At 37.0% G+C, this 16,892-nt stretch overlaps 1 protein-coding gene across 1 annotated transcript in view; it reads right to left on the bottom strand.

Annotated features, from left to right (window-relative positions):
* Nucleotides 1–16,892, bottom strand: part of ELP4 (elongator acetyltransferase complex subunit 4) — a 237,646-nt gene that overhangs the window by 168,505 nt on the left and 52,249 nt on the right. The window contains exon 4 of the mRNA XM_052652866.1: nucleotides 11,887–12,015. Within this exon, the coding sequence (XP_052508826.1) occupies nucleotides 11,887–12,015 (129 nt within the window). The remainder of the gene's footprint in view (nucleotides 1–11,886; nucleotides 12,016–16,892) is intronic.

The following is a 16,892-nucleotide window of genomic DNA, read 5'->3' as shown; positions in this document are numbered from 1 at the left end:
TATTTATAGGGTAGACATTAAACATTTATTCAATGATGAAAAACTTTAATGCTGCAATAAAAATGAAAAATAAATACACTCTTACAGGAAAAACAATTTTGTAAGTTTTTTTTCTACCCAAGACACAGTGCGTTAACATATCATCAGATGATTGAAATGTTGTGAAATCTTCCAAGGTCTAGAATTGTAAAATAAAGACTTAAAATATTTCCTTTTAAAAAGGTCACTGAATGCTTTAAATATAATAATAATAATGGTAATCCATGAAAAACTGTCAACTTCCTGAAACAAAAAATGCACTAAAAAAACTATCATCAATAACTATTCCAATCAATAACTATTTACTCAGTTTGGTATAGTTTTACATAATGAACACTTAATTCACACTCATAAACTACCCTTTAACTTTGTCAGCTATGGAAGAGAGTAAAACAGAATGGTTCAATAAAAATTTACTATGCTAAAGGTTTCCAAGAGCAGCGGCAAAACAATACCCTCCCTCACCATGAATATGTCAGAAAGAAAGCAAAAATTCAGACAACAGCTGCACCAGAAAAAAAACAGTCCAAACAAGACATTTTCTTAGCGTTATCATTTTTTGTTTCTCAGTACGGCATAACACAAAGCAAGAATCCGAAAGGTTATAAACCATTTTGAGCATCAGTTCAATCATTAGAAACCAGAGCGAATAATAACAATTTTACCAGACTATTGTAAGAATCTAATGAAATACTGGAAGTGAATATCTTGTAAATTATCAAGTACTACATAAATATTATTAATTATTATTATTGTGTTATGATTCACTAGAGAATCATAAGATCCATCACTATCCTTTGCCATTACACTGCTCTCCTGGAAAAACAGTATTTGTTGTCATCTGAAACATGTATATATCTATCACTGGACTGTTGTAGCTGAACTACTAAGATGAGAAGCCGAAGTGTAATGAGGATTTAATATAATAGAGAGCTAATATGCTGTTACAAATTGCTGTTCTAAGCCTTGGTAGTAGAGCTCTACAGTATTAAAAAAATTAAGTCTCAGAATAGGCTGCAGGCCATCATCCTTGGAAGGGCATGGGCATCCTAGGTGGCTCAGGCAGTACAGAATCTGCCTATAATGCAGGAGACATTCCTGGGTCAGGAAGATTCACTGGAGAAGGGAATGACAACCCACTCCAGTATTTATTCTTGCCTAAAGAACTCCAGGGAAAGAGGAGCCTGGCAGGCTAGTCTATGGATTTGCAAAGGTGGACACAACTGAGCAACTAACACTTTTTCACTTTTATCAATCCTCGCGGTGAACAGGGAACAAGGTTTGGTTTAATGATTTGATAGGAAAGAAGGACACGTGTCCACCCAGGAGAGAAAATCAACATCACAGGATGAAGGAAAGTTGGCATCTACAAACTATACACCCCTCCAATGGGAAGAAGCACTATTCTATGCTTTATTGAGCTAGTGTTATTTATTTAAGTGTACTTATCCTTTTTTGCATTCCCTAAATGGGAATAGGACTATATTCTTAGGACTGAGAGATAATTTATATTAAAAGGCATCTCTGAAAATCAACAGAATGTCTTTCTGTTACATTATGCTTTGGACTACTTGATTAAACTTTACTCATAATAGTATTAACTATATTTCATCTCAAGTAAAATACAGAAAATCAGGGTTTTATTGTTGTTTTTAAACTGATAATGGCAAGATAAGGTCTGGATTTATAAAGTAGATAATGACAGCTGATCATCAAAGTTTATCAGTCTTAGTAAATCATCATGTACAAAATTTCTGTGACAGGCAAATAAATATACAGGCTAGTGACATTTCAAAGAAAAGCAAAGAAGTCAGAAGATGCCTCTATTTTCTAAACTTGATAGAACTTAGTTATAAATACTAGTAAACGAAGGCTTGTCCACTGAGTGTAAACTCAAAATTAGCTGCAACTTGGTGTGTATTCATTAATGCAACTTAACTCACTTTAACATTTAATTCACACACCAAATAATTCATTCACTCCTGTATTCAACAAACAACTGCTGAGCACCTACTATAGACCAGGAAAACAAAATAGTCAAAGTCTTTTTCTCCCACTGACTCACACTCTAGTCAGAGGAGATGGATGATACGTTATATCCTAAGTGATGATAAGTTCTCGGAAGAAAAATATGGTGGTGAAAGGGTATGAGAGAGTAGTTTTATATTATATAGAGTGACAAAGGAAGACATTCCCAATAAAGTGATATTTTAGTGGAGTCTTGAAGAAAATGGGAAAGTAAATCACCTGGAGAAAACCATTGTAAAATCATAACTTCTAAAACACTCAAGCTCTAAACCTTGAAAACTGAGGTTTACGTGTAAATGTGTAACATCGCAGAAGTTTACTCCCATAGTAACAACTGCAAGCACACCATATTCTAAAAGGAAAACGCAGAATAAGCAGTACTACTCATACATAAAAGGGGGTAGGAAGAGTGTCTGCAATTACAACACAGAGAGAAACAACCAAAATTATAAAGAAATAAAGAATTTTCTCCCCAATTGAAACAGATTTCATAATAAGCAGTAAGAAAAATCTTAGTTTCAATTACTCGTATCTTCACTGACAACTTCACTTCAATAATGTCAGTGACCATGAAAAGACCAAAACCAAGATCAGATCAGAGTTAAAAAAAAAAAAGGAAATGGAAGATACAAGTATTTTATATAAAGTAAAACTGAATTGGTATACTATCTTTACACAAAAACTAAATTCAATTTAGAGTTTATATTCTTAATGTCTTTCAGAAACACCAGCAGAAACATTAGAAATACGGTTCCTTTTTACAAAAGTCATCCTTAAGCCCAGTTACTTAAATGAATCTGCCAGATTACAGGCATGAAGTTTTTGCCATTAGGGTTCTCAAGTTTAAGTCCTACATTGCTTGTTTTAATCCTTATAAATTAATTCACATTTTCCAAGCAGAACAACTACATTTATTTTGGCCTCTTATATCCAGTTCTCATTCACAATCTAAGCTATCTCTGCAACAATTTCTGACTGTTGAGCTTCCTTTTACTTTTTAATACAAATGTATGGGTTTCTACTGTACACATTTACCACAGTTTATTTAACTAGTTGCTTGCTGCTGCTAAGTCACCTCAGTTGTGTTCAACTCTGTGCGACCCCATAGACGGCAGCCCACCAGGCTCCACCACCCCTGGGATTCTCCAGGCAAGAACACTGGAGTGGGTTGCCATTTCCTTCTCCAATGCGTGAAAGTGAAAAGTGAAAGTGAAGTCGCTCAGTCGTGTTCGACTCTTAGAGACCCCATGGACCGCAGCTCCTCCATCCATGAGATTTTCCAGGCAAGAGTAGTGGAGTGGGGTGCCATTGCCTACTCCAACTAGTTGCTTACCGATGGACATTTAGACTATTTCTAATTTTTTGCTATAAAAAAACATGCCTCATATATAGGTCATGCATATTGAATTTTACATCTGAGTAAATATATTAATGATGTAAATTTCCAATTAAAAAATCGAAGGGTACAAGTTTTTGTAATTTTGAAGGATTCTGACAAATTACCCTCCACGGAAGCTACTTACATTTCCACCAGCAAAGCATGAGAGCACTAGTTTCTGCCTGTCTTTGCTAATTTAACATCTTACCAAACATTTTAGATTACTGACAGTCTAGTAAGAGAAAAATGGCAGGTTTTAATTTGCATTAAATTAATTTTAATTTAGCAATTTGCATTTCTTTCATCATAACTGAAATTTGGCATTTGTTCTTATGTTTAGGAGCCACCTAAATTTCTTTTTTTTTTTTTACAATTTTTTCTGTTCTTAAAAGTTGAGATGGTAGACTATTTCTTATTCTATTTTATGAGCTGCAAGTATTCCCTCTCCAATTTGTAGTTTGTTCATAGTCACTTAAATCACACTAAAAAATGATACTATTCAAACACCATTCCCATCTGAATTAGAACAATTAACCACTGCTTAATATATGCCCATTACAACACATTTTATACTTGGTATACAGATGATGCTTAATCAGTATTTTCTGACCGAATGTATAAATGGCTTTAATACAGGTGCTAGAGATACAAGAGAAAATAAAACAAGCTCCCTGCCCTATACAGAATTCTTTCTGGTGGAGAAAAGAATTATACTACCAACTAATTAAAAACAATGTATAAAAGTACTTTAAAATACATGTGGTATTATGGAAACAAATCTAGGAAACTAGATAATTACATATTATTTACACTTGGAGAAGGATGAGTTGGTGAGAAAGTGAAAAGCACTGCCAGCAGAAACAAGCAATTTCCATAGAGCAGTTCTCATAGCATGGGTGAATACAGTGTTTTATGCACACACAGGACACAGACCAAAAAGGTAGGCTTGGTATAAATCTTGAATACAATCTTGAGAAGTTTATATTTTCATATGTGGGCTTATAATGGATTTCACCTCATAATTCAAATTCTCATTAACTGGTAGGAACCACCCAGACACTCCACAGAGAATTCTAAAGCTGTGTCTGAGGTTAGCAGGAAGGTAATGTGATTGACAGTGTGCCATGCATTTATTTAGTTTTGTTTTCTAAATGTGTGAGCTTATTTCTTTCTATATTATTTATTTATTTGGTTGTGCTGGGTCTTTGTTCGGTGTGAGGGCTTTCTCTAGTTACGGTGCAATGGCTTCTCAAGGCTGTAGCTTCTCTTGTAGAGCATGGGCTTCAGTAGCTGTGGCTTGCATGGGCTCAGTAATTTTTAGGAAATATCATCCCATTTACAATAACATCAAAAACAATAAAATACTTAAAAGTAAATTTAACCAAGGAGGTGAAAAATCTCTATTATGATAACTATAAGACACTGATAAAAGAAACTGAAGAAGATACAAATAAATGGAAAGGTATTCCATGTTCATGGATTGTGGAATTAATATTGTTAAAATGTTAATACTGCTGCTAAGTTGCTTCAGTCATGTCCGACTCTGTGAGACCCCATTGATGGCAGCCCACCAGGCTCCCCCGGTCCTGGGATTCTCCAGGCAAGAACACTGGAGTGGGTTGCCATTTCCAAAAGTCATTTATAGCAGTGATCTCCAATGTTTTTGGCACCAATGACCAGTTTTGTGGAAGACAATTTTTCCGTGGACTGGGGCAGGTCAGGGAGGGATAATTTTGGATTATTCAAGCATATTACATTTATTGTGCATTTTATTTTTAATCTAATGTCACCCCTGATCTGATAGGCAGTACCAGCAGGCTGTAGCCTGGAGGTTGAGGACCCTTGATTCATAGATTCAGTACAATGCTTATCAAGATTCTAATGGCAAGTTTTACAGAAGTAGAAAAAACACTACTAAAATTTATATGAAACCACAAAAGACCATCAAAAGCCTAAGAAATTTTGAGAAAGAAGAACAAAGCAGGATGCAACACACTTCTTGATTTTAAGCTGTATGATAAAGCTATATTAATCAAAACAGTATGATATTGACATAAAAACAAATAGAACACTGGAACACACTTGAAAGCCCAGAAATAAGCCCAAGCATACATGGTCAACTGATGTTCGACAAGGTAGCCAAGAAGACTCAAAAAAGAAAAGACCTTCTCTTCAATAAATGGTATTGGGATAACTGGAAATTGAAATGTAAAAGAATGAAAATGAACCCCTATATTACTCCACTCACAAAAATTAACTTGAAACACACTGAAGACTTAAATGTAAGACCCACAATCATGAAACACCTAAAAGAAAACATAAGAATGAAACTCCTTGACATGGATCTTGGTAATGTATATGGATGGATTGGATACCATATGCAACAAACTAAAAAAACAAGTTGACTACATCAAACTCAAAAGTTTCTTTACAGCCGAAGAAACAATCAACAAAGTAAAAAAATAACCTATGGACTGGGAAAAAGTTTTTGTAAGCCATCTATCTGATAAGGGGTTAATATCCAAAATGCATTTAAAAACTTGTATAAAAAAACCATTAAAAAAATGGAGAAAGGATCTGAATAGACATTTTTCTAAAGATGATATTAAAAAGGCCAACAGGTACATGAGAATATGCTCAACAACACTAGTCATTACAGAAATACAAGCTAAAACCACAATGCTAAGTTGTTAAGATAATTACTTCATGCCTGTTAGAATAGCCATCATGGGAAAGGTAAAGAGATAACAAATGCTGGCGTGGATGTCCTGTGTTGGTGGGATTGTAAATTGGTGCAGTGGAACTACCATAGGATCCAGTAATTATACTTCTGGGAATATATTTAAAGGAAATGAAAACACTAACTCAAAAAGGTATCTGCAACCCCAAGTTCATAGCAGTTGTATTTACAAGTTAAGAAATGGAAACAACCTGAGTGTCAATTGATGGATAAATGAATAAAGAAGTTGTGATATATATACTGGAATGTTGTTTAGTCTTTAAAAAATGAGAAAATCCTGTCATTTGCAACAGCTAGGATAGAACTTAGTGGCATAATGCTAAGTGAAATAGGTCAGAAAGAAAAAGGCAAATGGTGTAAAATCTCACTTACATGTGGAATCTAAAAGCAAATAAAACAGAAACTAACTTATAGAAAAAAAGATTAGATGTTGGGTACCAAAGGTAGAGGGTAGTGGGAGGGGGAATTGGAGGAAGGTGGCTGAAAAGTAAATAAAAGAAATAAGTACTATGGATATTTGTAAAGCCTCCTCAGATACCCATTTTGCCTTCAGTTCAGTTCAGTTCAGTCGCTCAGTCCTGTCTGACAATTTGCAGTCCCATGGACTGCGGCACACCAACCTTCCCTGTCTATCACCAACTCCCGGAGCTTACGCACTCATGTCCATTGCGTCGGTGATGCCATCCAACCATCTCATCCTCTTTCGTCCCCTTCTCCTCCGACCTTCAATCTTTCCCAGAATCAGGGTCTTTTCAATTTAGTCAGTTCTACGCATCTGGTGGCCAAATTATTGGAGCTTCAGCTTCAGCATCAGTCTTTCCAATGAATATTCAGGACTGATTTCCTTTAGGATGGACTGGTTGGATCTCCTTGCAGTCCAAGGGACTCTCAAGAGTCTTCTCCAACATCACAGTTCAAAAGCATCAATTTTTTAGTGCTCAGTTTTATATATAGTCCAACTCTCACATCCATACATGACTACTGGAAAAAATATAGCTTTGACCAGATGGACCTTTGTTAGCAAAGTAATGTCTCTGCTTTTTAATATGCTGTCAAAGTTGGTTATAACTTTTCTTCCAAGGAGCAAGTGCCTTTTAATTTCATGGCTGCAGTCACCATCTGCAGTGATTTTGGAGCCCAGGAAAATAAACTCTGTCACTGTTTCCATTGTTTCCCTATCTATTTGCCATGAAGTGATGGGACCAGATGCCATCTTAGTTTTCTGAATGCTGAGTTTTAAGCCAACTTTTTCACTCTCCTCTTTCACTTTCATCAAGAGGCTCCTTAGTTTTTCTTCGCTTTCTGCCATAAGTGTGGTGTCATCTGCATATCTGAGGTTACTGATATTTCTCCTGGCAATCTTGATTCCAGCTTGTGCTTCATCCAGTCCAGCGTTTCTCATGATGTACTCTGCATATAAGTTAAATAAGCAGGGTGACAATATACAGCCTTGACGTACACCTTTCCCAATTTGGAATCAGTCTGTTGTTTCATGACCAGTTCTAATTGTTGCTTCTTGACCTGCATACAGATTTCTTAGGCAGGTCAGGTGATCTGGTATTCCCATCTCTTTCAGAATTTTTCACAGTTTATTGTGATCCACATAGTCAAAGGCTTTGGTGTAGTCAATAAAGCAGAAGTAGATGTTTTTCTGGAATTCTCTTGATTTTTCAACGATCCAATGGATGTTGGCAATTTGATCTCTGGTTTCTTTGCCATTTCTAACCAGCTTGAACATCTGGAAGTTCATGGTTCATGTACTGTTGAAGCCTGGCTTGGAGAATTTTGAGCATTACTTGGCTAGAGTGTGAGATGAGTGCAATTGCGTGGTAGTCTGAACATGTTCTGGCATTGCCTTTCTTTGGGATTGGAATGAAAACTGTCCTGTGGTGACTGCTGAGGTTTCCAAATTTGCTGGCATGTTGAGTGTAGCACTTTCACAACATCATCTTTTAGGATTTGAAATAGCTCAACTGGAATTCCATCACTTCCACTAGCTTTGCTCGTAGAGATGTTTCCTAAGGCCCACTTGACTTCGCATTCCAGGATGTTTGGTTCTAGGTGAGTGATCACAGCATCGTGGTTATCTTGGTCATGAAGATCTTTTTTGTACAGTTCTTCTGTGTATTCTTGCCACCTTTTCTTAATATCTTCTGCTTCTGTTAGGTCCATACCATTTCAGTCCTCTTTTTCTTTGGGATGGTTTTGATCATCTCCTCCTGTATAGTGTTACGGACCTCTGTTAATAGTTCTTCAGGCACACTGTTAACTAGATCTAGTACCTTGAATCTATTTTTTACCTCTACTGTGAATTCATATGGGATTTGATTTAAGTCATACTGGCAGGCCTAGTCTTTTTTCCCGGTTTTCTTTAGTTAAGCTGAATTTTGCTGATGATCTGAGGCACAGTCAGTTCCAGGTCTTGTTTTTGCTGACTGTATACAGCTTTTCCATCTTCGGCTACAAAAAATGTAATCAATTTGATTTCGGTATTGATCATTTGGTGATGTCCATGTGTAAAGTTGTCTCTTGTCTTGTTGAAAAAGGGTATTTGCTATGACTAGTGCATTCTCTTGGCAGAATTCAGTTAGCCTTTGCCCTGCTTCATTTTGTTCTCCAAGGCTGAACTTGCCTGTTACTCCAGGACTCCAGGAATATCTTGACTTCCTACTTTTGCCATTCCTATCCCTAAAGATGAATAGAACAGTTTTTTTTAGGTGTTAGTTCTAGCAGGTCCTCTAGGTCTTCATAGAACTGGTCAACCTCAGCTTCTTCAGCACTGGTGGTAGGGACATAGACTTGGATTACTGTGATGTTGAATGGCTTGCCTTGGAAGTAAGATCATTCTGTCATTTTTGAGGTTGTACCCAAGTACTGCATTTCAGACTCTTGTTGATTATGAGGGCTACTCTGTCTTCTATGGGATTCTTGCCCACAGATGTATATATAATGGTCATCTGAATTTAATTTGCCAATTCCTGTCCCTTTTATTTCGCTGATTCCTAGGACGTCGATGTTTATTCTTACCATCTCCTGCTTGACCACGTCCAATTTTCCTTGATTCATGGACCTAACATTCCAGGTTCCCATACAATACTGTTCCTTGCAGCATCAGATTTTACTTTTGTCGCCAGACACATCCACAACTGAGCATCGTATCTGCTTTGGCTCAGCCACTTCATTCATTCTGGGGCTATTGGTAATTCTCCTCTGTTCTTCCCCAGTAGCATATTGGACACCTTAAGACCTAGGGGACTCATCTTTTGGTGTTATATATTTTTGCCCTTTTATACAGTTCATGAGGTTCTCACGACAAGTATACTAGGGTAGTTTACGATTCCCTCCTCTAGTCGGTCACGTTTTGTCAGAACTCTCTGCTATAACCTGTCCATTTGGGGTGGCCCTGCACTGCATGGCTCATAGCTTTATTGAGTTATACAAGGCTTTACAAACAGCAGAAGAACAAAGAGAGATAAAAAGCAAGGGAGAGAGGGAAAGGTACATCCAATTAAACACAAGAGTTTCAAAGAATAAATTGGAGAGAAAAGAAAGCCTTCTTCAATGAACAGTGCTTAATAACAGAAGAAAACAACTGAAGGGGAAAGACTAGAGATCTCTTCAGGAAAACTGGAAACATCAATGGAGCATTCTGCCCAAAGATGGGCACAATAAAGGATAAAAATTGCAAAGACCTAGTAGATGCTGAAGATATCAAGAAGAGATGGAAAGAATACACAGAAGAACTGTATAAAAAAGATCTTAGTCACCCAGAGCCAGACATTTTGGAGCTCAAAGTCAAGTGGGCCTCAAGAAGCACTGTTGCTAATAAATCTAGTGGAGGCAATGAAATTCCAGCAGAACTATTCAAATCCCTAAAGGAGGATGCTGTCAAAGTTTTGCATTCATTATGTCAGCAAATCTGGAAGACCCAGCAGTGGCCACAGGACTGAAAAGGTCAATCCTCATCCCAACTCCCAAGAATGGTAGTATCAAAGAATGTGATAACCACTGGACAACTGCAATCATCTCCCATTCTAGTAAGGTCATGCTTAAAATCTTGATGCTAACATTATGTGAACCAAGAACTTCCAGATGTCCAAGTTGGTTACAGAAAAGAAAAAGGAAGTAGAGATCAAATTGCCAACATTCTCTGGATTATACAGAAAGCAAGGGAATTTCAGAAAAACATCTATCTCTGTTTTATCCACTGTGCTAAAGCCTTTGACTGTGTGGATCATGATAAACTGTGGAAAGTTCTTAGAGAGATGGGAATACCAGACCATCTTACCTGTCTCCTGAGAAACATGTATGCGGGTCAAGAAGCAACAGTTAGAAACATTTATGGAAAAACTGATTGGTTCAAGATTGAGAAACGAGTACGACAGGGCTGTCTGTTGTCACCCTGTTTGTTTAACCTATAAGCTGAGCATATCATGAGAAATGCCAGGATTGATGAGTTAAAAGTCAGACTCAAGAGAGGCGGGAGAAACATTAACAATCTCAGATATGCGGATGACACCACTCTAATGGCAGAAAGCGAAAAGAAACTAAAGAACCTCTTTCAAGGGTGAAGGAGGAGAGTGAAAGAGCTGGCTTAAGACTAAATATTAAAAAAAACTAAGAACTCAGATCATGGCATCCAGCTCCATTACTGCATGACAAACAGAAGGGGAAAATGTGTAAATAGTGACAGATATCCTCTTCTCAGTCTCCAAAATCACTGCAGATGGTGACTGCAGCCATGAAATCAGAAGATGATTACTTTCTTGGCATGAAAGCAATGACAAACCTAGACAATGTACGGAAAAGCAGAGACATTTCTCTGCTGACAAAGGTCCGTATTAGTTAAGGCTAAGGTCTTCCCAGTGGTCACATGGGGTTGTGAGAGCTGGACTATAAAGAAGGCAGAACACCAAAGAGTAGATGCCTTCAAACTGCGGTGCTGGAGAAGACTCCTCAAAGTCCCTTAGACAGCAAGGAGATCAAACCAGTCAATTTTAAGGGAGATCAAGTCTGAATATTCCCTGGAAGGACTGATGCTGGAGCTGAAGCTCCAGTATTTTGATCATCTGATGCGAACAGACGACTCTTCCCTGAGGCTGGGAAAGATAGAGGGCAGAAGGAGAAGATATCATCAGAGGATGAAATGGCTGGACAGTATCACTGATGCAATGAACATGAACTTGGGCAAACTCCAGGAGATGGTGAGGGACAGGGAGGCCTGGTGTGCTGCAGTCCATGTGGTCACAAGGAGTCAGACATGACTGGGAAACTGAACAATAACTACTATGGATATAATGTACATAATGATGACTATAGCTAAAACTGTTGAATAATATATAGGAAAGCTAAGAAAGTAAATCCTAGCATTCTCATTACAAGGAGAAATATTTTTTCCTTTTTCTTTTCATTTTATCCATATGGGATGATGGATGTTAACTGAACCTATTGTAGCAATCATTTCACAACTTATGTAAGTCAAACCATGATGCTGTAAACATTAATGTTATAAAGTGACATATGTCAATTATTTCACAATAAAATTTGGAAAAAAAGTCATCTAGAAAAGATACCCTACAAATAAGTAATTATTTAAATAAACAATTGTATTGCATTTAAAGAGTAACAAGTATATCACAAGAGATTCTATAAAATGAAAACAAATATATTTGCCAATTTTGGAAAGAGTTTATTGACTTGCCTCCATCTTCGGGAATAACTGGTAACGCCAAGCTATTTTCATCTTAATGTCAGATTCCATTTTATGACTGCATATATCTTCATCGCATTCTTTTTTATAGCCATGATCAATTAATGGTGCAGGAAGTTTCTAAGAAAACAGAATGACACATTATTAAGCATCTGTGGTTAAAAAAATTGACAATTTTCTTAAATCATAATATTAGAACTTTCTAATGTATTAAAAATTGACATTTTAAAATTGACTCAAGCATAATATCATGACAATATCAATATTTCTACAGTAGAGAAGGAATTACACAGTACTAAATGTGAAATTTAACTTGTTACTAATGAACTAGAATTTGAAAAAAAATTCAAATTTTTATATTAGCAAAAATCAAATGCTGTTGCTAGACACTATGATCATCAAAAAAATTTTCTACTCTTAAAGTCTAGAATTAGCACTTTTGTGTTATATGTAATTATTGTTATGTTTGCCACAAGGTAAAAATAAAGCATGTGCATAATCTGTTTACTGGTTTGTAATTCTAGAATTTAAAAAACTCATTCACCCAAAATAATGGGTGAAGTAACAACTAAGAATAAAGACATTTATTTTGCCCATATCAAACATTAGTTTCGCACCTGCAAGCCTATGCCTCTAACTTTAACAATGACAACAGAATTTAAAATCTTTGATTAAATGAAGAGACAAAGAATTCCAATTTTCCTTACTTAGAAGCTGACCTACAAAATGACCTACTGAGAGGCTACAAGAAAACATATAGAAAACATTGTTTTGTGAAGAGTACACACACTATTTGGAGAAGGAAAGCACAAGCAGTAATTTTGTTTTTTATCAGCTATAATCATAAAGTGGAGCATTTGTATTAGTAAACATAATCTTGCATGCCTTCATAAATTAGTGTAAGCTGCAATTTATACTTTTCAGGATTAAATTTACTTATGCTTTACCATCATATATTTTAGTAACCTCCTAAAAGATCTCACAGTGGATTCAGTCTATAACATATGCTAGTATTAGACACTAGTTGTATCATTAAAACTCTGAATACATCATACCTAGCAAAGCATTCATTTCTTATAAAACACAAAGCAACATTTTCTCCAGTGGAAACAAATATATGTGTATAGTTCAACATAGCACAGAGGTTATAAGTTTGAATTCAGCAACCAGATTGTTCAGATTCAAATCCTGACTTTGCAGTAGAGCTGTATCTGTGGTTACCCTGACCACCTGTAGCACCTCTACACATCTCCACTCAATACTGGAAAAATGCAGATAGTTGTATTTACTTCATTGGTTTGTTGTAAGTAATAAATGAGCTAAAAAATATAATTCCAAAGAATGGTACCTGCCACACGTCAAGCATTCAATGAATGTTTGATTATGAGAATTCAGTCAAATCACTGTCCTAACTTTTACTCAGAGCCACATATTTTGTATTGCCAATATTAGGCAACATTTAGTATAAATATTTGTATTTTTTTCAATCTAAGGAACATTTTAATAACAGTTATGACAAAGGTCATAACTCAACAACAAAAACATTAAAAATTTTTTTTCAAAAGAGACAGTGTATATTTTTTAAATGTATACCACACTGTCTCTCATTAGTTAAAATATATCAATCTGGAATAGAAATGTTTTAATATTAAGGTATATAGTATTAAAGAACTAGACCTAAAATATTAGGGACCTCTTACTAATACGGCTAAGACAGGTAAACAAGATGAGAGTATAAAAATAGGTGAGCATTTCCTTATATATCTTATTAAATAGGCATCTACTCCTACGGTGGACATTTCACCATTTCAAAAACTTTTATAAGGTGAAAATTACAATGATTCTAATTTCAGTATTGATAAAATAGATACTCATTTTCTAAAGAGGAAAATGTTCAAAATAGGTATAGAAAATACACTCTAACTAGTAACATTCATCTAAAGGTTATGTTTTCATATATATAAATGATAAACATACATATATTAATATGTGCATATATTAAGTACTTTCAATTGAAATAAAATTCACATAAAACAAAATTTATTATTTTAATTATTTTAAAGTACAGTTGAGTGAATTTTAGTATATTAAGAGTTGTGCAACCATTACCACTATTTACTTTCAGAACATTTTCAATACTCCCAAAAGAAACAGTACACTCATTCAGCAGTCACTACCTATTCCCCCTTCTCCTAGTCCTAGTAATCATTAATCTACTTTCTGTCTTACGGATTAGCCTAGTCTAGACAGTTAATTTAAATAGAATTATATAACACATGACCTTTTGGATCTGGTTTATTTCACTTAGCATGGTGTTTTCAAGGTTCATCCATGTTGCTGTATGTATTTCATTTCATGACTGAATAATATTCCACTGATTGGATATATGTCACATTTGTTTATCTATTCATCAGTTGGTAGACATCTGGATTGTTTCTACTTTTTGACTGTTATGACAAAGCAGCTATTAATATTCATGCATGAGTTTTAATGTGAACATATATATCCAATTCTCTAGGATATATACCTAGGAGAGGGTCATAGAGTAAATCTGTTCAACTTTTTCAGAAACTACAAAAATGTCTTCCATAGTGGCTGCACCATTTTATATTCTTACCAACAATGTTTGAGGGTTCCAATTTTTCCATATCCTAACATTTTTTTCTTTCTTTATTGAAAAAATAGCTATCTTAGTAGGTGTGACGTAGTATCTCATTGTAGTTTTGATTTGCATCTGATGACTAATGATGTTGAGTTTCTTTTCATGTGTTAGTTTTGGACACTTGTATATCTTCTTTGGAAATATGTCTATATATACTTTGCCCACTTTTTAACTGGGTTCTTACGTTGTTGAGTTATGACAATTCTTTATTTATTCTGGGTATTAGACCCTTATTGTATATATGATATGTTCTCACATTCTGTGGTTTTGTCTTTTCACTTCTCACCAGTGTGTTTTGATGCAAAAATACTTTTTAATTTTGATGAAGTCCAGTTTATCGTTTTTTTCTTTTGTTGCTTATACTTTTGGTGTTGTATTTAAGAAACTATTGCTTAACCCAAAGTCATAAAGATTTATTCCTTTCATTTTTTCTAAAGTTTTAGATTCAGGATCCATGGACAAAATGGCGGAATAGAAGGACGTGCACTCATCTTCTCCTGCAAGAACACCAAGATCGCAACTAGCGGCTGAACAAGCATCGACAGGAAAGTGTTGAACCACACCAAAAAAAAAAGATACCTGCATCTAACAGCAAAGGAGAAGCCCCAGAAGATGGTAGGAGGGGCGAAAATCGCTTTTAGAATCAAATCCCAGAACTGCCAGAGATGCTTGGAGGACACAAACAAAACCCTGTGCACACCAGGACTGAGGGAAAGCAGCAGTGATCCCCACAAGGGACTAAGTCAGACTGCCTTTGAGTGTCTGAGTGTCTCCTGCAGAGGCATGGGTCAGCAGTGACCTGACTCAGGGGCAGGAGCTCTGGCTGCAGCAGACCCGGGAGGCATGGCATGCGGCCTAGGTGAGGAGGTCACCATTAGCATCACTGTAGAACCGCCAATACACCACCCACAAACTGGAGAACAATTATACCAAAGAAGTTCTCGCAATGCTGCCAAAGTTCTAGGGCCCAAAACAGATTTTCCAACTTCAGGATTCAGCAAAAGAGCTGAGAACCCCAGGAAAACAGACTCTTGGAGAGCACAACAAAACCTTGTGTGTACCAGGACCCAGGAAAAAGGAGCTGCTGCTGCCGCTGCTAAGTCGCTTCAGTCATGTCTGACTCTGTGTGACCCCATAGACGGCAGCCCACCAGGCTCCCCCGTCCCTGGGATTTTCCAGGCAAGAACACTGGAGTGGGTTGCCATTGCCTTGTCCAATGAATGAAAGTGAAAAGTGAAAGCGAAGTTGCTCAGTCGTGTCCAACTCTTAGCGACCCCATGGACTGCAGCCTACCAGGCTCCTCTGTCCATGGGATTTCCCAGGCAAGAGTACTGGAGTGGGGTGCCATTGCCTTCTCCGGGAGAAAGGAGCAGTGACCCCATAAGAGACTGAGCCAGACTTGTCTCTGACTGTTTGGGAGTCTCCAGTGGAGGTGTGTGTCAACAGTGGCCTGCTGCGGGGTCAGGGGCACTGATTACAAAAAGGTTCTGGGAGCCCAGTGTGTTGGCATAAGTTCTTTTGAAGGAGGACCCATTACCACTATTACCCCTACCATAGTTTGGCCTCAGGCCTCTATAGGGAGGGAACACAGCCCCACCCATCAGCAGAAAATTGGATTAAAGATTTACTGAACATAGCCCCACCCACCAGAGCAAGACCCAGTTTTACTCATAGCCTGTCCTTCCCAAGGAAGGACATAAGCTTCTTATCCTCATCCATCAGCGGGCAGACAGAATGAAAACCACAACTAGAGAAAACTAACCAGACTGATTACACAGATCACAGCCTTGTCTAACTCAATGAAACTATGAGCTATGCCATGTAGGGACACCCAAGATGGATGGGTCATGGTGGAGAGTCCTGACAAAACGTGGTCCCCTGGAGAAGGGAATGGCAAACCACTTCATTATTCTTGCCTTGAGAACCCCATGAACAGTATGAAAAGGCAAAAAGATATGACACTGAAAGATGAACTCCCCAGGTTGGTAGGTGCTTAATATGCTACTGGAGAAGAGTAGAGAAATAACTCCAGAAAGAATGAAGAGACGGAACCAAAGCGAAAAAAACGCACAGTTGTGGATGTGACTGGTGATGCAAGTGAAGTCCGATGCTGTAAAGAACAATACTGCAGAGGAACCTAGATTGCTAGGTCCATGATTCAAGGCAAGCTGGAAATGGTCAAACAGGAGATGGCAAGAGTGAACATTGACATTTTAGGAATCAGTGAACTAAAATGGACCGGAATGGGTGAATTTAATTCAGATGAGCATTACATCTACTACTGTGGGCAAGAAACCCTTAGAAGAAATGGAGTAGCCCTAACAGTCAACAAAAG

Source organism: Budorcas taxicolor, chromosome 15 (assembly GCF_023091745.1).
Source record: "Budorcas taxicolor isolate Tak-1 chromosome 15, Takin1.1, whole genome shotgun sequence".
Classification (NCBI taxonomy): Eukaryota; Metazoa; Chordata; class Mammalia; order Artiodactyla; family Bovidae; genus Budorcas; species Budorcas taxicolor.
Note: the sequence above shows the minus strand (reverse complement) of the source record. Positions and strands in the feature narration are given on the sequence as shown.